The 21,779-nt window shown below is 39.2% G+C and overlaps 1 protein-coding gene, 1 long non-coding RNA gene and 11 other non-coding genes across 16 annotated transcripts in view; all 13 read right to left on the bottom strand.

Annotated features, from left to right (window-relative positions):
- Nucleotides 1-219: 219 nt before the first annotated feature.
- LOC133984463 (uncharacterized) lies at nt 220-4,390 on the bottom strand. Its single transcript, XR_009925411.1, has 14 exons — nt 4,353-4,390; nt 3,812-3,854; nt 3,357-3,405; nt 3,116-3,163; nt 2,893-2,934; nt 2,379-2,427; nt 2,165-2,193; nt 1,925-1,969; nt 1,696-1,745; nt 1,459-1,510; nt 1,236-1,279; nt 755-813; nt 552-584; nt 220-348 (listed from the first exon to the last, which is right to left on the bottom strand). It is a non-coding gene; the product is annotated as an uncharacterized LOC133984463 (long non-coding RNA).
- LOC133985376 (small nucleolar RNA SNORD47) lies at nt 426-498 on the bottom strand. Its single transcript, XR_009925454.1, has one exon. It is a non-coding gene; the product is annotated as a small nucleolar RNA SNORD47 (small nucleolar RNA).
- Nucleotides 651-716, bottom strand: LOC133985384 (small nucleolar RNA SNORD78). The gene has a single exon (XR_009925462.1). It is a non-coding gene; the product is annotated as a small nucleolar RNA SNORD78 (small nucleolar RNA).
- LOC133985381 (small nucleolar RNA snR60/Z15/Z230/Z193/J17) lies at nt 1,579-1,660 on the bottom strand. The gene has a single exon (XR_009925459.1). It is a non-coding gene; the product is annotated as a small nucleolar RNA snR60/Z15/Z230/Z193/J17 (small nucleolar RNA).
- On the bottom strand, nt 1,808-1,887 carry LOC133985379 (small nucleolar RNA snR60/Z15/Z230/Z193/J17). The gene has a single exon (XR_009925457.1). It is a non-coding gene; the product is annotated as a small nucleolar RNA snR60/Z15/Z230/Z193/J17 (small nucleolar RNA).
- On the bottom strand, nt 2,034-2,113 carry LOC133985380 (small nucleolar RNA snR60/Z15/Z230/Z193/J17). Its single transcript, XR_009925458.1, has one exon. It is a non-coding gene; the product is annotated as a small nucleolar RNA snR60/Z15/Z230/Z193/J17 (small nucleolar RNA).
- On the bottom strand, nt 2,261-2,339 carry LOC133985389 (small nucleolar RNA SNORD79). The gene has a single exon (XR_009925467.1). It is a non-coding gene; the product is annotated as a small nucleolar RNA SNORD79 (small nucleolar RNA).
- On the bottom strand, nt 3,001-3,068 carry LOC133985385 (small nucleolar RNA SNORD75). The gene has a single exon (XR_009925463.1). It is a non-coding gene; the product is annotated as a small nucleolar RNA SNORD75 (small nucleolar RNA).
- On the bottom strand, nt 3,263-3,327 carry LOC133985386 (small nucleolar RNA SNORD75). The gene has a single exon (XR_009925464.1). It is a non-coding gene; the product is annotated as a small nucleolar RNA SNORD75 (small nucleolar RNA).
- Nucleotides 3,553-3,635, bottom strand: LOC133985378 (small nucleolar RNA SNORD74). Its single transcript, XR_009925456.1, has one exon. It is a non-coding gene; the product is annotated as a small nucleolar RNA SNORD74 (small nucleolar RNA).
- LOC133985387 (small nucleolar RNA SNORD75) lies at nt 3,716-3,777 on the bottom strand. Its single transcript, XR_009925465.1, has one exon. It is a non-coding gene; the product is annotated as a small nucleolar RNA SNORD75 (small nucleolar RNA).
- Nucleotides 4,027-4,109, bottom strand: LOC133985377 (small nucleolar RNA SNORD74). The gene has a single exon (XR_009925455.1). It is a non-coding gene; the product is annotated as a small nucleolar RNA SNORD74 (small nucleolar RNA).
- Nucleotides 4,391-6,929: 2,539 nt separating the features above from the next.
- The window catches only part of osbpl9 (oxysterol binding protein-like 9), a 30,679-nt gene continuing 15,829 nt past the window's right edge, over nt 6,930-21,779 (bottom strand). For 3 of the 4 annotated variants that reach the window (XM_062423493.1, XM_062423497.1, XM_062423496.1), the window contains 20 exons: nt 21,004-21,099; nt 20,466-20,513; nt 18,075-18,104; nt 17,921-17,971; nt 17,334-17,372; nt 14,086-14,179; nt 13,055-13,159; nt 12,086-12,245; nt 11,730-11,842; nt 11,421-11,539; nt 11,169-11,254; nt 10,874-11,054; nt 10,439-10,523; nt 10,091-10,201; nt 9,927-9,990; nt 9,686-9,826; nt 9,502-9,580; nt 9,210-9,301; nt 8,958-9,093; nt 6,930-8,607 (listed from right to left, as the gene is read on the bottom strand). In XM_062423493.1, coding sequence (XP_062279477.1) covers nt 8,533-8,607; nt 8,958-9,093; nt 9,210-9,301; nt 9,502-9,580; nt 9,686-9,826; nt 9,927-9,990; nt 10,091-10,201; nt 10,439-10,523; nt 10,874-11,054; nt 11,169-11,254; nt 11,421-11,539; nt 11,730-11,842; nt 12,086-12,245; nt 13,055-13,159; nt 14,086-14,179; nt 17,334-17,372; nt 17,921-17,971; nt 18,075-18,104; nt 20,466-20,513; nt 21,004-21,099 — 1,905 coding nt within the window. In that variant the 3' untranslated portion in view covers nt 6,930-8,532. The remainder of the gene's footprint in view (nt 8,608-8,957; nt 9,094-9,209; nt 9,302-9,501; nt 9,581-9,685; nt 9,827-9,926; nt 9,991-10,090; nt 10,202-10,438; nt 10,524-10,873; nt 11,055-11,168; nt 11,255-11,420; nt 11,540-11,729; nt 11,843-12,085; nt 12,246-13,054; nt 13,160-14,085; nt 14,180-17,333; nt 17,373-17,920; nt 17,972-18,074; nt 18,105-20,465; nt 20,514-21,003; nt 21,100-21,779) is intronic. The other variant, XM_062423495.1, reaches the window with a different exon arrangement.

Raw genomic sequence — 21,779 nt, forward strand, 5'->3', positions numbered from 1 at the left:
CCGGTCACGCTTCAGTACCATCCTCCTGGGCCTGACGTAGTGGTCCCGACAATTTACTGTACCGGGTCAGTCTGTACAACACTAGCACTGCTGCAGGTACAACGGTTTAGAAAAGCAGCGTGTCCCAATTTCTCAGTATCAGATTTGGCCAGGACTGAGTAAACTTGTTTTTTTATGTTTGTGTACCACTCATTTTCAAACAAGACCAACACGTCACTGTTTTATTTCATTCATTTTTATTGCCAGACAAAAAAAAGGTTGACATTCATGTGTTGTCTGCAGTGTCAGGTCCCCAACAACATTTGTGGAAACGACTCTTCTGGGCCAAGGGACTTCAGACACCAATACCTGAGGAACAAATAATGTCTCATTGAGCACAACATGCTGAGGAAAAAAAAACAAAAAAACTTACATTTACTGACCACAAACTCAGAGAATATGGAACGGTATGGGATATAATCAATAGTATCATTTGGCAGAATCTTTTCATCACAGGTTGTGGCCCATTAAATCTTGAACCTAATTTTTTTTACAAGTGTCAAATGGCTTACCAAAAAGGTCGTTCTGAGCGATCCAGCCATTTCCTTAAGATAAGAGAAACAACCTTATTACAAGTTATGACAGATTACATCAAAATGTAATTAAGCGGGTTACTCAGTAACAGATATTGTCCACATTACTGTTCAGGTCAGACATTTGTTAAAACATCACTGAACCCACATTGGTCATATTGCAGAGAGTTTTGCATTCTCACCTTTAAGATCAGTCTCCTCTTTGACTTTCAAACTGACCTCCAGCATGAGTGATCACAACCTGAACAGACAGTAGAGTAAGTCAAAAATTCAGACCAAGTATCAGGATAAAGTTTTCCCCTCTGACCAGGTCAGCTAGAGCTAATATTACAGACTCCATGGTTTATTTGTCAGTCTTTACTCATCATCATACCGGTCAGACTACAGGGATCAGTGAGGGTCACTATTACCGAAACCAACGATCCCACTACTGTATGCACCATTTTTCAGACCCAGATGAGCATTGGCAGCCCATAGCAGAAAAACCAAGTAAAGCTTTTAATTTTGGTACAGATGAAATTTAATGTGCCAGTTTGTAGGACAGGAAGTTGCAAGTAACATCCATTTTAAACTTCATTAAAATTGCATCATAACTAATTTAATAGGAATAACATGTCCATCTGGGTCTGGGGTGCCTGAACTATCCTCCAGTTTCAAACTCACCAAGTGTCAATTGTTGTGTGCACACAGCTGGTAACACCATCTCACTGCAAAAACCAGAAAAATTTCAAGTGAATTAATGTTGAAAGTAGTCAGTTAATATCCCAACAATAATTCTCAGATCAGAATAAACTGACAAATTTCCTCAACTGGATCAGCGACCTGATTCAAATTCATCACATCTGAATGTTTTAGCGGCACAATGCTACATGAACAGGATATTTACCAATGCAAGGCTGAAGACGTTGGATTTGTTGCAGTCAGCAGGGTTCGCATGTCTGAAAGAAGACGAGGGGATTTGTCATCATCTTGTTTTTAATGCTTCAACACTTATGGATAATTTAACTTGACACATCAGCTAGGAGCGAAAGACATAGCATATTCTTCATGGTTTATTCTGCTGAACTATGCTCTCATCATTGCATCAAGTCTTTAAAAACCCTGTGATTCACACTCAGCTCACCTTTACTTGGCCTTTTGTTCTGTCAAGACAGTTTCAATCCAGCCTTGTTTCTATAAAGAAAAAAAAATTAAAACCCATCCCAGAAATAAAGCAGCCTCACAGCTCGTGGAGGCCAATACATCAGTTAGGAGCGAAAGACAAATTTTCATCGTCATGGTAATCTGCTGAACTATGCACTCATCATTGTATCAAGAGTCTTTAAAAACCCTGTGTTTGACTTTCAGCTCACCTTCACATGGCATTCTGGTCAGACAGTTTCAATCCAGCCTTGTTTCTAAAAAGAAAAAAGAAAATTAAAACCCATCCCAGAAATAAAGCATCCTCACAGCTTGTGGAAGCCAATACATCAGTTAGGAGCGAAAGACAAATTTTCATCGTCATGGGAATCTGTTGAACTATGCACTCATCATTGTATTTGGCCAGTTTTTTTTGTTTTTTTTTAAAAGGAGTGAAGAAAATTTCAACTTACTTGTGATGATCCAAGAGTATGAAAACCACCTGAAAGTCAGACATTAAATGTTAATACATGTATTATTTTTCAAATAGGCAGGCATTTCTTAATCTGCACTGCATCAGGAAACAGTTTTCTTTCACTCTTTTTCAGAGAGATTCCCATTGTTTTAAACAAATCATCATTGTCAGTGTCTTCTTGAAAATGCTAAGACATGTCATGTTTCCATTACCTCTACTCATGTGGTCACACCATGGATTGAAGCAACATCTACAGCAGACCTGCAGGAACCCAAAAAAAAAAAATCAGTAATGCTAACAATCTTACTCAGACTACAGGAATCTTGTTTCCAGTGCCTCAGAAAAATGACAATGGTGGTTGTCTGTCTCGTCATCCATCTTGTCAAGAGTAGCAAATAAGTGTCATCACAGCAGCAAAGGCACAATGTGCAGGATAAGAGGCAGACTGATGCTTCTCTAAGGGGTTTCAATACATGTATGGCCCAGGCAGTTAAGTGTGTGCCAAACAAACAGGAACTGAAGGTACAGCTCTGTAATTTTCAGATGACTCCAGGGGAAAAAAATAAATATAAATAACATTTATAACATCTAGTATGCCTTTACAATCAATTCATGTTCTCAAATAGACTAAGTTGTTTTTTAAATCCACACTACAGCTGCAATGTGGAGCACCTCAAAAGCATCAATCCACCTCAACTGCTGTTTGTGAAAGTAAATGTTCCTCACCATGGTCAGCCAGTTTCTTCATGTGTCTTGATCTTCTGAGACCTGCAGATACACACACTTTAATGCTATACAGGTCATTTAAATAGCAGAGAGCCTCATTTACATCGAAGTCTCAGTGTAAAACTTCTCAGAAATCACTTCTGTCCACTACTCTTATTCTTGAATCATCACCGACTTCCAGTCAACATAAGCACCTTTACTAGGATTTAAGACATATGCTTACCAGTGGAGCATTTGATGGCTTTCAAGAGTCAGGGACATCATTTTGAACCTGAAAAGAGGAGACCTTTTAGCTGCAGAGCTCTTGCACTGATCATGTTATGTTAGTGCAGTGGCACCATATTATTAAAAGTGCCCTTCAGCAATATTCAACCTCAGTTTAATAGTTTCAGAAATCACATCTGTCCACTACTCTTATATCAAACATCATTAGTTATATACATATGATAATTAACACAACTTACCATCTGATGTCCACCTTCATTTTCCAGAGATCTTGTCTCAGACCTGTAACTGTAGAAGACACATTTTAAGATTACTTACAGAGTCTGGTTTAAAAGTTGCCATTTCCCTGCATACTAATGTTTGAAACTAGTTAAATGTGTACAACATTAGTACTGTGCAGCCAGCAGTTAACGATAACTACTTTCTGCTGCAGTGTCCTATCAATCAGAAAAGTTGGCGTTTCCTCACATTAATTCAGATGTCCCTACCAACATTTACTTCATCACATAGTCATGGGACACTGCTGCACTTGCACTGATCATGTTATATTAGTGCAGTGGCACCATATTAATATTAAAAGTGCCCTTAAGCAATATTCAACCTCAGTTTAATAGTTTCAGAAATCACATCTGTCCACTACTCTTATATCAAACATTAGTTATATATATATTATATGATAATTAACATAACTTACCATCTGATGTCCACCTTCATTTTCCAGAAATATTGTGTCAGACCTGTAAATGTAGAAGACACATTTTAAGATTACTTACAGAGTCTGGTTTAGAAGTTGCCATTTCCCTGCATACTAATGTTTGAAACTAGTTCAATGTGTACAACATTAGTAGGCCTACTGTGCAGCCAGCAGCTAACAACTCAGCTAACGATAACTACTTTCTGCTGCAGTGTCCCATCCAATCAGAAAAAGTTGGCGTTTCCTCACATTAATTCAGATGTCCCTACCAACATTTACTTCATCACATAGTCATGGGACACTGCTGCACTTTAATGAAAGTGAGGCATTATGTGGCTAGATAATTAGCTTCAGCACACGCGCGGTCAACACGTGGCGGAGGCCTGCTCGCTGCTAGGTTACAAATTTACACCAAACAACAAATAACCTATAGCAGGGCAGGTTAAATGACATAAACATGTAAATAACTTACTTTAGAAACTGTTTACGACCAAGAGTTATCAAGAGTTATGAATAGTTTGAGGAGATGTGACTAGCTTACCTAGTATTCAGCAGAGGAATGAGGACAGGCAAAGGGTGCGGGGCGTTTTTATACGGGATGTCGCACAGGCTGATGGGAAAAAAGTACGACCCCTAGCGTCCTCAAAGATGTAACACATCCATTATATTTTTATCATACATTTACACGTGGTGTTTGAAAGTTTGTGAACCGTTTTAAAATTTGCTCTATTTCTGCATAAATATGACCCAAAATGTGATTATATTTCCATCCAACTCCAAAATACTAAACAAAGAGACAAACGTTAAACAAATTAGTTCAAAATCTTACACTTGCTTGCTTATTTATTGAGTAAAAATTATCCAATGTTACAAAGTGATGTGAGGCAAACGTTTGTGAACCCCTAGGATTATCATTTCATTTGAAGGAGAAATTATCAGATGTTTCAATCAATAGGATGACAATCAAGTGTGAGTCTGGGAGGCCCTGATTTATTTAAAGAAGAGAAATTTGGTTCTTCTCTGTCAAAGTCTAAATTTTACAACACATGATGGTGGAAGTTGTGTCACGGCTCAAACAAAGGAGATTTCTGACGACTGTAGAAGAAGGGATGCTGATACTCCGCAGGCTGAAAAGGGTTACAAAACCATTTCCAAAGAATTAGACTTCACCAGTCGACTATCAGGCAGATTGTGTAGAAATGGGAGACATCCAACACCAGAGTTACCCTCCCCAGGAGTGATTGGACAACAGAGATCACACCAAGAGCAATGCATGTAATAGTTTGGGAGGTCACAAGGGATTCCAGGCTAACATCTGGGAAACTAAAGGCCTTTAATGCAGTGGCTACAGTCAATATTCATGAGTCCAACATCAGGAGAACACTGAACGTCAATGGTGTGTGTAACAGAGTTGCAAAGAGAAAACCACTACTTTCTAAAAAGAACATTGCTGCTCTTTGCTCATGAAGATAAGCCAGAAGGCTGTTGGAAAAATGTTCTGTGGATGAATGAGACCAAACTGAAACTTTTTGATTTGAATGAGAAGCATTTTGTTCGGCAATAAGCAGACACTTCATTACCACATAAGAACCTAATCTCATCTGTGAAATTATGGTACCGATAATATCATGGTTAAGGCCTACTTTGCTTTGTCTGGACCAGAACAGTCTGCAAACATTGATGGGGTTATGAATTCTGAGTTGTACCGGCAAATTCTACAGGAAAATGTCAAGACATCCGTCCATTACCTGATGCTCACGAAAAAAAAGACAATGACAACAAACACATAAATTGTTGTACTAGATGATGTTTAGAGCAAAAGAAAGTTAATATTTTGGAATAGCTGAGTCAAAGTCCTGATCTTAATTCTACAGAAATACTGTTGAAGAATCTGAAGCAGGCAGTTCGTGCCAAGAAACCCAACAACATCTGTTCTGTAAGGAGGAATGGATTAAAAGTCTTCCAAGCTGATGTGCAAGGCTATTAAACAGTTACCAGAAACATTTTGTTGAAGTTATCGCTGTGAAAGATGATCACGCCAGTTATTGAAAGCAAGGGTTCACATAATTTAACCTAACACAAATAGGAAAGATAGAGGAAGATGTAATGAACTTCCTCAATAAATATATGAATACATTGAATGTTTTTGTCTCATTTGTTTTATTCGGTTCCCTTTATCTAGTTTTAGGACTTGTGTAAAACTCACATTTCAGGTTATATCAATGCAGAAATAGAGAACATTGTTTAGTATTCACAAACTTTCAAGCAGCACTGTATATCCTTGGTAAATTAGCCTAATGTACACTATATATGGGGGGGTCATTCATTAAAAAAAAAAAACCCAAAAACAATATAGGCCCTTCATATATAAAATACACATCATTATTTCCTGGGCTAAGATTTTTTTTGTAATTAAGTCAACTGAACCTAAACTGTAACTGGGGGACTCAGTATCGGCCCTTCAGCATATTTTTAGCTGTGTTTACCCACAATGTGATATGCTTGAAACAAACTGCATGTGTGGTCAATACAGCTGACCAAAGTGATAGTAAGGCATATTTCTGCCTTCAAAAGAAAAAAGAAAAGCAAAACGTTTTTTCTTTCCAAACCTGACATGACTTGAGGCAACGCTCATTTGAAAAAACCATCACAAAATCTTGCAGGAATAAACTCATGGAGATTTAATATTATGCATCAATAAACAGGAAAATCCGGTACAATCAATGGTTATGATCAGAATGAAATAAAAAATACATTTGTTTTGTTTGCTCTCTATTTGACGAGTGATACTGAAATGTTCGGCAAGGCCTCAATTAAAAAATATTTTTACAGAGACATAACATGGAGGAAAAAACAAAGTGATAGCTTTAAATGTAGCTCACTCTGAATTTCAGTTGGCTTGTTTTTTTAAAGGCATTTGTCTGACTTTCACAAACTATGTTACTGGATGTTGAAGTTTATCAATTACAAGACTTATAAACTCTTAATATTCAAAGTGTACAATACCATTCACTCATATCTATCCACTAACTTTTGTGAGAGGATAAATCTTAACCACCAAAGATAACACACGGCTCAGTTGTGAGCTCACTACACCATTAAGAGATATTCTGGGGCATTTTCAGGTGAAAATTGTTTATTTTTGTATCTCATCCAAATATCATTGCATTTAGATTCAACCTATGTAGCTGTAAATAAGAGAATTAATAATGGTTCAAAAAAGCAGAGGTGTACATTAGGATAAATATTGCCCTCTATGTGGTTCTTATCTAGAAAAAAAATCACTAGACAAAAAAAAAAAAAACAGAACAAAAAACCCCCAACAAAAAACAGGAAAACTGAAGAGGTACAACACATTCTGGGCTCTAGCAGCGCTATCAAACAGCAGCAGTTATTCAAAACTCTACTCTGGTTCCTCATTGTTTTTACTCTCCTTGCACCGTTTGACAACACGAGAGTAAACGTCAAGGTGATCCACTCTGTCAGTGGGTCTGGAGGGGAATAAGGACAAGGGTGATGTGCTGAACAAAAGGGGGACTTTACAAACTGAGTCCTAGCCTTACATCCTCCTCATGGACCAGCTGTCCGGAAAGACAAAAATATGTAAACAATCATTTGTTCTTGAATGCCTTCAGGTAACATGGAAACATATTCAGAGGATTGTTTGTTCTCTGTCCAGATTAAAGTCCCTTTAGCCTTTACTCTAAACACTTTTGGCATAATAGGCGTCTAAATCTTTCCATTGACAGGCAATGTAAATTATCTCTATATTGCATATATTCCATATCACAACTCCCAATCAGTGTGTTCAGATGCTATGGCTTATGTAGGGCTTTGCTTCTGGATAACACTTGAGACAGAAAACAGAGTGAAGGACCAAATAGGTGGCAAGTTAACTTAAAGTGGGAACAAAACATTAAAAGTGTTAATGGAATGATTCCTAAAGATGTAAAGCCATCAATTTCATATCCTCAAATATTTTTACACTATTGCCAGAAAGAAAAATAAACAAAAAGAGCATTAAAAATAAAAAAGAATATATATTTATATATCCATCATATGTATATCTATATATAAACAACAGTTATAACTAGTTGCAGGCAAGCAGAGAGTTTCTCCTCCGCCCCTTTAAGATTAATCCATTCCACCATTAAAAGGCTGTCAGACTCTTGGAGGGGGCAGCAGCTTTCTTTCCTCAGTCACCAGATTCCCTGAGATGTAGAGCGCTGTTTTATTTGTCAAGGTTTATTTGATTTGAACACCGTCAGCCACACACACTTTGCCCGCCCTCCCTAAAAAACCCCCCCATGTACGAAGGGAAACGAGTGCTGCTCGGGCTCGCCCTGTGGAGCTGATGAAGGATGTGGTCTCGAAACTGATGGACAAAGTTGAGCGGCGATGACACCTGTCTCCACTCTGTGCTGCAGAGTCTCATGTTGGTGGGTGGTGGGTATTGGTGGCGGTTGAAGTGAGATTGCCCAAATAAGGAGACGAGCTTTTACTAATTTTCATGTTACATCTTAGATGCTTTTCCATTTGATTTCATTCATTTCCATATGGTTTTACAGTCAAATGCAAAGCTGTGTACATATTCAATCATCAGTCATTCCAAGGCTTGGATATGAAGTTTTTTTTTGCAAAAGAGTTCTTATGAAGACTCTGCTGTGTGTGCATTTCTTTATGCTTATGTATGTGTGTGTATCAGAGTGTGCGTAGTCTTATCAGTGCCTCTGAGAGGCAAATCTCTTTAGTAGAGGCTCATCGTAGACCCAGCACTCGCCGTCCTCGTGGAATAGCTGCAGACACAGATAAGAAATAACATTTTTACAATCACAGAACTGATCAAAAATACAACTAAAATAGTATTAGATGCTTCTCACCAAATATCTGTTCTTAATCTATCTAGCAGTGAAATAGCAGAGTTATCTATAGTAACCTATCAAATTTCAAATGAGCTCCATTTTGTAAATGGCTGCAACAATGATGAAGTACAAACTGTCATTTTGAAAATGAAATAGTCTGACATTTAATTTTGCTTAGTTTACCACATCTTCGTGTATTCAGACACAGTTAAAAAGTTGAAGTGTGTGGTCTATTAGCGCACAGTGTTCATGAGTATATGAAAAACATAGGCAGACAGTCTCACCCTGGTCTCCCACTGCTGCTCGTTCTCCTTCCTCTCTCTGGCTTCAGCTCTCTGTTTCTCCTCCAACCGGTGTTTGGCTTCTGTTGCTGCATCAATGTCTCTCAGTTTCAGGTTGACCGTCACATCTCTCCATAGTCTGGAGGATCAAAGGAACGAACACAGTTTGTTTCTGAGTGCAGCACTTTGTTTCTGAATCCTTAGTCACATGATATGTAAGACTGTTGAGGTTAGAGACTGGTTCAAATTTCTCACCTTCGGGACTCGAAGTCCAGCTGGTCTTCCAACTTCCTCACTTTCTTCTTAATGATGCCCAACCTCTTAGTGTCTATGAAGACTGTGTTCTCCTAAAAAATACAAGAATCACATTCATATATGTATTAATTTATTTGTTTATTGCAAAACTCTTTGCTCTAGTAGTTATTCCCCAGTGCGATAAATAACTGCATTTTGTTTGGGTTCAGCAAATAGTGACAATTGATTATTGTCTACTTACCATGTCCTCCATCCCCTACAGACAAAAGAAAAATGGAAATAAAGAACTCACTCCAGTTGCCCACTTGGCGTACATCACACCGTTCCATTCCCCTTCTATAGAGCAGAATGACTTCTTATCATTAGGTGCGCTGCAAAAGAAAAAAAAAAGAATAGTGGTTCCATATTTCATTAAAAAATGTCAGGGGGTCTATACATTTGGATTGAAATTGTATTGTGCTATTATTTCCTCTTACAAAATCTCAGCTGTGATCCTGTGCTTCTTGCCTCCGTAGAATGGTTTGGTGTGGAACACGATGTTAGCACTGTAGCCTGACTTGGAGCATGAGATGTTGCACTCCCCTCCCAGCTCCACCCATGGGACAGTCAGAATCGACCTAGACAGATAGGCTCAGGTCAGTGAAGCAAACAGAAATGACCAGGCAGACATAATTCAGAGATGACACGGACTGACATAGAAGATGCACAAACACGCACCTGCCGTATCCATTTGGAAAGGTGAGGATGTAATGTTCATCATGTTCCAAGCACGTCACACAGCCTACATCAAGAACAGTACATAATTACTAGAACTAAATGCATTTGTAACAGTTAAGTTTAATGTATATTGTGGAGTGTGTATGAACAAGTGTCTCGCGTACCTTGGCCAATATTATGAACACCTATGGACATGCCTAGGAACTTGGACTTGGTCCAGATGTGAGCGTTGAACTGGATCTTCTTATTTAAACATTCTGCGTAGAATGCAGAAACTGCACAAAGAAGAAAAGAAACACTGAAAACAAAAACTGTACAAAAGTGGCAACCTCTTAGGGACAGTCACAAAAATGTGTGCTCAAAATTCAAACTATGTCCGTTACATTTCCTAATCCTAAATCCTAATGTAACATGATTATTAACCTACATTTTTGCTTTATATGTTGTTTCTGGCCTCTGAAATGTAATGAATGACTTCTGGTCACTTTTCAAGAAGAAAGTTTGACACTCACTAGGTGGGTGGTGAGAGACCTGCTCTGCCACAAAACACACACTATTGGATGAAGACCAGGGAACTGGACCATCTGATACCGTTTCCTGGGGAAAAAGGAGAGGAAACTGATTAAGAATAGACTACAGACAATTTAATTACCATGTATACAATATTCAAATGAAATGAGTGGTTTGTGTGGTGTGTTTACACTTAAAGAACTTTTGAAATGTGCATAAAAGGAAACCAGTTCTAACGCAAAGAGAACAAAGTTTGTTAAGTTCTTACAAAAGGTGCCTATATTTGCATTTCAAGTTTATTTGTATAATCAAACATCACATACAGTGTTTAATGTTGTTGATTTCATCACAAGCACCATAGGGTTATTTACAAAGTCCAAAGTAGTTAAGAACCAACTAGGGCTGATCACCTTTACTTCAGTGATGTGTAGTCTCACCGTATGTGGAGGAGGCTCCTCTGTCTCGCAGGGCAGATCCCAGTGGCAGTAGAAGACTTCTCCCAGGATTGGGTTGTAAGGCTTTTTGGCCACTGAGCCTTTCCTCCCTGCATGGAAGGCTGACAGGTACCATTTTACCACATGAACCATGCGGTCCCGGGCCTCTTGCTGCTCTGCGATACTGGTGAAAACCACATGAACAAGTTGACTTCATGTTTATTGAAGTTTTAATATATGTGTATACCTGTGTTATACGATAGCGTGCACCGATGAGAGAGAGTTAAATGACTGTTACCTTACAAATAAGTCGGGATGTGCAAAGAAGTCTGCATACATTTCTAACAAAGACCTCCTTTCTAGGATGAAGGTAGGCAGGACAACCTGTGAAATATAATGAAGGAGAAAATCTGTAGCTGTGTGGGTTGTTTAAAAGAAATAGCTTGCACAGATGGTGTTAGTGAGTTAACGGATAAAGGACCACTGCAGTGAGAGAAAGAAAACAGAACAAATGGAAACATGCATCAGTGTGCTCCTCAGAAGTCTTTACCTTAGTGAGGTCCATGCCCAAACGGACTTGAGAGAGCAGATGCATGATGACGCTCTTGTGCTCCTCCACAGACTCTCCCTCGCCATCATCATCACGGTCATCGTGGCTATCAAATGGGTCTGAAGACAAAAGCAGAGGGACAGTCTTTTAATATATGTCAGAATTGTACTTCAAACCATAAAGATTGCATGTGTAGTAGAGTACCAATAGGAAAAACTCCTCTTCTTAAGTGTTTTAAGAGGCTTAATAGCTGTTCGGGGAAAAAAATGTAATACATTTGTATGCATCCCATGTGCTTTCCCTTTTTACCTGCATCTGTGGTGCCGTTAGACATAGACGAGTTGAGAGATTCTGTGGTGTCTGGTCGTTTCAATGCTGTTTCTTCATTTGTGAGGGGCGAGGCCGCTGGAGGCCCTGAGGGACTGAGGGCAAAAGAAAGAGAGGGAGGAAGCAGGAGAGATAAGGAGATAAAGAATAAGTAGAGTTTCACAGGTCCTTTTGTTGTTTTGCTGTCGCTTTTCCAGCTTGATTTTCACTCACTCAAAGCAGCATTTCCCATCTAAGCTGCTAAACACTATAATTACGGTGTTGCTTTGAAGCTCTGAAGCAACAGATCAACTCTGTGCTGTTTAGGCTGCAGCGAAGCGGGGTCACTCTCTACTCACTCTAAGCAGTGTTTGGGGGAAGTGGTGTTCTGGTAGAACTCATCAGCGTCGTAGAATTCATCCTCACTGGATGAGTAGGAGAAGTCTGGCACCGAGTGCGAGGGGAGGGGGATGTGAGCTGGGGAGGCGACGCCACTGCTGGGGCCTGACGGGCCACTCCCTGACAGAGGGGGAAATAAAAAGATGTCAGTGTTTTCTAATTCTAAAGGCTTCTTTAGTCTTACAGCATGCAGGTCACGAGGATAAAGTCAACATTATCTTGTTTAAGTAACGCGCTGTCATTTCTGACAGCTAAGTCCGGTAGGCGGTGTATGGTAACATTAAGCTGTCTTTAACACAGTGAAGGCTTCCTCTGCAGAGCATATTGACAGTGCTCTCCAGCGTGCAGCACTCCTCCTTAGTGCACAGCGCAACGTTTTAATAGTGCTGCCTCAGAACAGACGGCAAACAGGCAGGAACCTCCGCTTTCTCTGGCTTTTTAAATTTACATTGTGTTCATGGACACAGCAAGCTGGACTGGAGAAGCACAGTAATAATTCATATATATTATTATTACTATTATTACTTGTTCTTGTGATTGAGTTTGTATTCAATTAGCTTCATTTAATGTGTTAAAGGATCTAATAAGAAATAATAACACGCTGACAAGACCCAAGATGTCCTGTCTCCAAACTATACTACAAACAAAACTTGTTCTTATTTAAAACTACTGTATAAAGCGAGACAACTTACAAGTAGTCGGGACAAGATGTGTTTTGTAAATAAGTTAAATATGCTGATGAGCAACAGCATGTAGCACCAAAGAAGAAATATAAAACCAGTTCATAATATTTCATTTTTCTTGTACAAAGCAAAAGTTGAGAGGAAGAATTAATTCACTATCAATAATTACAACAAATAATATTTCCTCTTTGTGCCAAAGCTGATGTGATATGATTGGCGTTTTGAGTTAAGTGATCTTGTGCTCACCTGTGCTGTTGGGAGTTGGGGTCTGCAGACTGCCCATCACTGTGACGACGGGACCAACTGGTAACGTAGAGGGACGTTGGTCTGATTTACACACCTGAGAAGCGTCTTTTGCAAAAAATCCAAAACAGGGAAGCATATGAGTTAGCACCGCAGCTTCAGAATGAAGCCAAATCGAAACCCAATTTCCCAAAGGCGGTGAAAATGATCCCAGACGCTGCAGACAGAGGCTGCAGCTGTGAGGGGGATTACACACTCTATTAACAGACCGAAATGAGAATGGCCTACTTTGCAGTGTTTTCACAGCATTTTTAAACACTTTAGTCACAGTCATATGACCAAAATAGATATTAAATTTAGTTAGGTTTTAGTCATGCTATGTGTGAGATTAAATTTAGTCTATTATTTACTGACTTAAATGACTCAAGATATTATTACACTGTAGCTAAAGGGCATAAACCTGCCTCAATCTACAACAGTAACAACACATTCCCTCACAGAGAATTATGTCTGAAAAACTAAGTGTAATCACGTAATAACTATCACAGATTAATGTGACTGGGTCCTTGTGAACACCTTGACTCATATCATTTTACCTTCAAACACTGAAAGGACATTTAGTATATTTATCAAATCCCTGAATAGGAAAATGTAATCCGAGCACGGTTACTGAGGAGGAAGATCTATCTGTCATACTAGCTTAAGGTTTCATCCCACTTTCCTCGATATCACAGTGAAACATAATGCTCATGACTGGCAAGCTATTGACTCTGTGCAATTTTAGAGAATTTTGTGTCCACATCAATTGTATTGTGAGACTAGAAACATCAGCTGGAGGAGATTATGATGTGAACATGAGGGGGAGCTGTTGTCTACTTGATGTATGTTACAAAACATTTGCAACCTCTCTGAATGACGCTGATTCTTGAAGTCCATTAAACAGAGTATGAGTCCATTAAACAGAGGTGTGTTAACACATCAAGGACACGAAGAAGAGGGTCCTACAAGAATGAGAAAGTGAGTATGTCCAGTACCTGTGGGTAGTGTGGTCTGTGTTGGCATCGTGGTGTTAACTACAGGAGTGTCCAGAGAGGGCTGGTAGATCCCATCCACTGGGTTAATGGTGCTCTGAAGGAAACAAACAAATGCAGGATTGCCATCAACAAAAAAATCCCCAACTGCCTCACTGTGACATCTGCACAGTCACATATCAGTACCACTGCCTGCTTACTTCTTTAAAATGCGGTTTAATGGAGAAAAAACCTTGAAAATGAAATCCAGGAGTGCAAATAAAAGTAAAACTTTGCCAAGATAGCGTCAGTCTTGTTCTATAAACTCTCTACAGTAATACAGAAACATTATTTTTTAATATGCATGACATTTATGACCAATCTATTTTAACTAGATCCACATGTAGCTACATGCAAACCACATTTCCTTTAACATCCAAGCCAGATGCGATATAGGACCAACTTCACAGCTTGTGTGTTGCTTATGGATCAGTTTAATGCTATACCTATGCAACAACATGAGCAGAGAGATAAAATATGCACCACCAAGCAAGGGCAGATCAATTTCCTTTCACTCCATTTCCTGGAAAGAGTGGCATTACCAGATTTCATTAATCTGATCAATATGAGACCAGCAACACTGCTTGAAATCCTACCACCAGCAGTAGTTTTATGCAATAACTAACAGCGCCTCTTGAACTCTGAGTCACCTTCCAGTCTAAAAAGGAGTTAATAAACTCCACTGGGCGGCAGACTAAATCTGTAGCATGTTTTAACTCTCTGGCTCTTGATTTCCCTGTAGTAAAAATCAGTGGGGACATTCTTATCTGCAGCGGCCTGCTTTCAACAGCGCCACCTTATTCTTGTGTGTCCAAGCATTTGCATACAGGCACAGCAGCCTGTTGGCTCAGTGTAATGGGGTCACGGGTACTAATCACCCAACTGACAGGGACACTGTCAACAACACAAGCTAAAGCAAAACCATATCGACCCTAACAACTTACCCCCTAGAGCTCTAGGTTCCACTGAAATTAGATCTAGTCAGTGTCATGTGTTTTCATATATTACTCAAACTTAACCTGTTGTTGGTCATTTTTATAGCTTTTTTTTTTCCTATGCAAGCGTTAATTCAGTCATTTGAGATTTACAGGAACAGGTACAATGAGTCAGTCACATGACTGTGCCCTGACAGAGGACAGTGTAAAAACCAAGCCAGGACTGGAGTACCAGAAATAGGACAACAGGCCTCCACAAACCTAACACTGAGCATTTTACATAAAAACCTCTGACCAGAGGAAGAAGAGCTGCGACGTGAAGTCATGATGTTTTTTTCTGTGTCCAGGAAAATTACACCAAAATATCATTATGGTCAATGAAAAGGAACTTATCATCAAAAGTATCAAGTGTCACGCAGAGAAGCTCGGTCTGTTCCACTTGCCGTCCTGTTCACACTTTTCTCTGATGCCTCCTGCAATGCTTGATGCATGCTCTGCCCATGTGAAAGTAAGGCGAGGGCTACTAATAAAAGCCAATTACAGAAATATTGGTCTGTCATGGTGGGACCAGTCGGCGGCCTTGCAAGCACAGGCGAGAGAGTAACAGCTAAGAAGGGCTTGAAGCAGTGTGTCATGATCGATATATTTGTTATAAATGGATGTAATATTAATGCAGCAGGTAGCTGGAGCAGCAGAGCAAACCTAAACCAATCACAGCACATAAATGATTCTGACTGAACAGGTTCCTGGTGTGCTCTGCTTAAATGATTCCCGCACTTTAGCCAGCTCCCCTAGCAGCACAGTGCTTGACAAGGTCGATCAAACATGCTGCAAGTGTCTACACAGTACATTTATCATACGATCCACATTATTGCCATACAGGCAACGTGACAGACATTTAGACATTCTAAAGCTGCAAAGATATCTTTAGCACAAAGCTTATGGCTGATAAAACATGTGGAGTGAGATGTGTAGAGAGAGCTTATGTTGCCCTATTTATACTATGTAATTTTGTACTTACGCTGTGAGATTAAATCTGCTATAAGAGCAATGCAGGCCAATGAGCTGTCCAGCCACAGGGCCACACTGGAGGTTTTCTGTGTTACTCCTTCGTCTATAAACTGCTCACATTACAGTTCAAATAGATTTCTAAAGTGCCAAAACCTTTCAGATTTTCTTTATCTGCCAGGCAGCCACTGAGTTCAGGTTCATTGTAGAGTGGTCTAAGCTAAATATATTTTGAATTTGCACCACCATTTTTAAAGTCACCCTCTTTTCTTCCTCTTTAACCTTTGTATTTGCATTTTAAAAAAAAGAAAATAAATCAACTTCCCAACAAAAAAAACCTGCATTCACAAGCTGTGCTGTCTGGAAATCAAACAACAAGCCGACATGTACATGCATGAAAGGATTTTGAGAGTTTGGTTGTTTTGTCCATTTTACAGTATACTGTTTGGCTGGTCAGCATTTTCTTAAACAAGATGAGTCACTGCCACTTACTACATGACTTAGAGGGGACTTAAGAGGACTACATGTTTGCTCTGATGGATTATCTATTCATGGAAAGCTTCAGCTCTTAAAGTTGGTATTTACAACGGAAGGAAAAGCTGTAGGATAGGAAATCAATCTAAAGCTTAATAAAGTAATCACAACATTAACAGCACATTACATGACGTGCAAAACTACATATGACCCTTTCACAAGAAGACAGGACACCTGTATGGCCTTCCAGCCATTAGTGCTCGATGGTTCAATAAGCAGGCAGTGTGTACACGATAAATCAATGTTGAATTAGTTGACTCTAATTAGTGGGTGAAGTGAACTGCAACATTTTCTCATATACAGGCATGCACTGGAACTGAGCTACCACAATGTACTAAATGATTATCATTGATACTCCTGTGTGGCATAATCAAGTATCTATCTATACAGATACACATGTGCAGTCTATGAACACAAACATATTCTACAACAAAGTGAATTCTCAGTGAACACATACACATTATGCGTCTTGATGGAAAAAAGAATAGTTCCCAACTCTTGTTAAAAAGAATTTGAATCTCAGATGAAATCAGGACATTATTAATATAATCAAGAGGATAGTGGTGGCAGACATGAGGGAAAGAGCTTGAAACAGAGCCGATCTCAAAATTAGAGTGCATGCACTAAAGAGATCTGATTTATCTGCTTTTCTACAGTACAATTAAGCAGGAAAGAAAGTTAGCAGTTTGTTTGATTTCAATTTTTTTTGTCATGGACAGAGAATGTCAAACTTACTATAAGTCCGTTTGCGTGTTGCTGTTCGTTACTTTGGTCCTTAAAATTTTAAGAAGACAATGTTAGACTTCTTGTGTAGGAAGGTTCAAGAGTTATTTCATAAAGCATCTTAAGCATGTTTCGGTGTACAGAGCGATGTGGTCCATCCCTCTCATCACATGGAGCTTCATAATATTCACCAACTTGCTACATACAGTAATCCTTTCATCACATGTTAAAATCCTCATTCACTTTCATCAATCAATAAGTACATGAGAGACACATATGCCAAATTGTCATCTTCGTGTGTTCCTTGAGTTCTATTCGTGAGAAAACGTGTTGCGAGTCTCATAACACCCACATTAAGCAGAAATGATTACTCCACTTCCTTTCAAAAAGGGCTGAATGGAACATGTGATGAAATGAGTACTGGGCTACACCCTCATCAACCACCAACCCAGATAGCAACTGTAAGCAGGGAACTACCCCAGAGACACACAAGGTGACACACACACAGTGTACTCCAACGTGGTCTCACAAGAACAATGATCATGGTGAAATGGCAGATCAAACTACAGAAAGGGGAATCAAACAGATGTTGTGTTTACCTTGGCGATTTGCAGCAGTACAATACAGTGCTTGATGGACTCTACCATACTCTAGAAGAAAAGAAACAAAAAAGACAGAAAGGAAATCAATAACTAGGAACTGACTTCAAAACTCAAAAAGGCAGGAAGGAAAATGTGTTAAGTTCTGACTTACACAAGTAGTCTCTTTCAAAGTCTCAATTTTCTGAAAAAAGACAAGAAAAACAGGCTGTAAAAATCCAACAGCAATTTCAAAAACAAACAGAAGGTTCAAAAAGCTAAAGGGCAGTTGCAACCGGTTTAACAGCACATGAAGCACAACTAAACAAAAACAAATATCTCTGACTAGGATCAGTATTTTTTTTAGAGGTCAAGCTGTGACAAACAACTCAAAGGGACCAAAAGTGTTGATTTAAGGCAGGAATTGAGTTGCACGGCTGATAGCAAAAAGCTATTAAGACGCTTTGAAACTGACCTGGTTCCTCCAACAAAGCTATATACATCTACAAGCACTTGCTCAAAAATAAAATATTAAACTGGCTTTACCAGACTAAAACTGTTACTAATGTCAATACTTTCATCAAATATAATCATTGGGGTTATAACATTGGTCCCTAAATGACATGATGTCCTTATGTTTTTAATGCACAGCAGAGCTGTTTACAAGTCATTTTTTACAAGTCCAAGTCAAGTCTCAAGTCTTTGAGCTAGAGTCCAAGTCAAGTCTCAAGTCTTTGAGGGTCAAGTCCAAGTCAAGTCTCAAGTCTCTGGTCAAGAGTCCGAGTCAAGTCTCAAGTCTCTCGCCAACACTAAATCAAATTCAAATTCTGACCTTAGAGCTGTACAATCCTTCATCCTGATCAGTTAGCCTTGCGAGCACCTGCCCATGTCTGTTTTTGTGGTGTGCTTTCACTGAAGTTTGTATGTATGTATCTGTTTGTATGTTGAGATGCCCTTTCCTGAAACTGTTACCAAATCTACCTTCGGCTATTACCTTGACCTAAACCTTGATATAGGACAGTATGAAAATGTATCAATTGTAGGTTCACTATAGAGAATCTACTGCAATGTGATGTGAAGAAACATACACTAAGAATTATTTCAATTCCATAACCATAAACTTTTTTTCAACAAAAAAATAATTATTTTAACAATGTTGTAAAATATAACAAAATGAACAAAACATGAACATCACAGAAACACTGCACTGCAGTTTAACACTGTGGTACAAACACATGTTCATTATTTTCATTACACAACACACAGCAGGGAATGTGTGGGGATATTATAAAATATATATATATAAAATGACCATAGTTAACGCAACGTTGTGTTTTTTAATAATTAGTAGCGGAGCCACTAAGTTAGTGGCACTAAATAACGGAGTTGCGGTGGTTTCCTGTCTGAGCTTTCAAAATAAAACCTTTGCTATTGTGCGCTTCTTATTATTATTAACAAACAAATTTGGGCTTGTCAATTACGGGAGAAATGACGGGAGGGCGGCGGGAGATGGTTTCGAAATATGGGAGAACCAGGGAAAAACGGGAGTGTGAAGGCATTGTATCCAAACGTAATGATCTGAGGCACTCCTACTGAACTTGTCGCACTCGCCATTGTCAATGTCTGATACTGAAGATGCGCGCTTCACACACGGCGCATGCGCGTGGCATGACGTTGGTGTTTACATCTAGCTCAGAGCCAGAGATCATACAAAAAGATGAATGACAGATAAATAATGAGAATAATAATAATAATAATAACATGAAATAAAGGTTGTTCGCGAGTCTCGAGCCTCGAGTCGAAGTCAAGTCTGAAGTCTTTTGAGGTCGAGTCCAAGTCGAGTCTGAAGTCACAGTTTAGTGAGACTTAAGTGCAACTCGAGTCCGAGTCGCGAGTCCGAGTCCCCAGCTCTGATGCACAGACACAGATTCTGGTCCATCATATCATCATTTATATCCTCCATGTTCCATATTTAGCTGATGGATTAACTGTGTTACTTGGTACCAATTCTAATCAGTAGTCTGTGAGCCAGTCATTTGAGGAACAGTTTTGGTTTAGCTACATATGGATGGCAATCTTGGTACGATGTCTCAAATGGAATATCTGTATGTACACACTTGCAGTAGTGTATCATTGTTTGCTCTTTTGTTTTATTAAGCATATTGAGATGCTTTTTTTTGTATGAAAGTTGCTACATATTTTATGTTTAATGCTAAAATGTACGGTATGTATAAGATAGTTTCATTAGATAATATACAAATGTTGTGCTGGCTGCCCAAATAAAAAGACTTCTTAAATTGTTTTCTCATAAAAATCTGCAGAGAAACAGGTGATAATGAACACTCATCTTTGAGTCAATGCAACACCTTTAAAAATAATCTGACTACTTAAAAACTGAGAAATAGATATCAATAGCCTGTCTGTCACACAGGCAGCTGTCATTTGTTCTTTCCCAGCACCATGTGTCAGCCTGCTTCCCCTGCTGTTAGCCTCGGCTCTAATGACAGCCAGAACAGCAGACCAGAGAGCCGAGACACAAGGGCAGAGCAGCACTGCTGGTACTCACTCTGCGTGATTCATCCTCTTTGCAGTCCTTGATCTTCTCATCAAACAGCTGTGTGAGAGTGACAGAGAACAAGAGATGAAAAGGGGGAAAAAAAGACAGACGGAACATCAGCTAAGAAGGGTCCACAGTCAAATTAATCTGTACAGATTAATTGACTTGAGATAATGTGGCAGTGAGTTTTTCCTGTCTAGGAAGGACACTTTTCAAGGCAGTGTTTTCATTAAGACTGTGTGTCTAAGCCAATGTGCTGCTTCTTCTGTAAATATCTGCTCAATCAGCAGGCAACCACAAATCTTATTATTAACAACTTCTTCTTTGTTAAAAAAAAAAGTGTGAGAACAGAGAGGTAAAAACTCACAAGATATGAAGATAATATGAGGATGGTCATGACATAGATACAAATGCAAGCAATACTAAGTATAACAAATCTACAGATTTTTGGATAGATAGATATGTGGAGATTTTAAATGTATTGTTTTACCACTGGGATTTCAACCAAAGAAACAAAAATAAGGCAGATATCCGTTATTGCTAATACCTTTAACTGGTCAATCAAAATCTGTAGGTAGGCATCCGCTTCAGCGAGCTTCTTGTCAAAATCTTGGACACTTGGAACAAATCCTGTCTCGGCCTCCTGAGGATGAAGGAGACAGCAGAGATTTAGTGCAACCCGACCAAACACAGATTAAATGCAATGCTTGTATTTGCATATTCAAAATAAAATCCACAGATGCTACCAATAATCCAGGCCATGTATTCACATATTATCCATTCATAGAATTAAAACAAAGAGCTTGTCTCTGTCACCTCCGGGCCAGGTAGGCTTTGTAAACAGTTGCACAAAATGGTGGACAGAAACATCAACAGCTCTGGAGAATCTTCCAGCAACGTACTGTGTACTGGGGTACATATGAATACTATTGTTTAAAGGCTAGCCTACATAAAAGGCCAGCAGGTCTGTCTGTCCGCCTGCCTGCCTGCAGGCCAGTGCATTTCAGGCTTCAACCAAACTAAATCAAGGAAGCCAAGACTGGAGCGAATTTAGTGTGTAAATCGGTTGAGGAGCACTCAAATCATTGTTTTTTAATTTGCTTGCCTTAATTGCCCCATCAGAAACACATATTCCATACATGCACACACACACACCCACACACACAATTTCATTACATAATATCCATTAAAAAAGGTCATTACAGGACTATTGGCAGAACAGACGTGACCGGGCATCTGTCTCAACCTGACTGAGCTCACCCAGAACAATCCAGTTGACTGTGACACGAAACCAAAAAACAGGAAAATGAGCACATAAATTTG

This window comes from Scomber scombrus, chromosome 8 (assembly GCF_963691925.1).
Source record: "Scomber scombrus chromosome 8, fScoSco1.1, whole genome shotgun sequence".
Classification (NCBI taxonomy): Eukaryota; Metazoa; Chordata; class Actinopteri; order Scombriformes; family Scombridae; genus Scomber; species Scomber scombrus.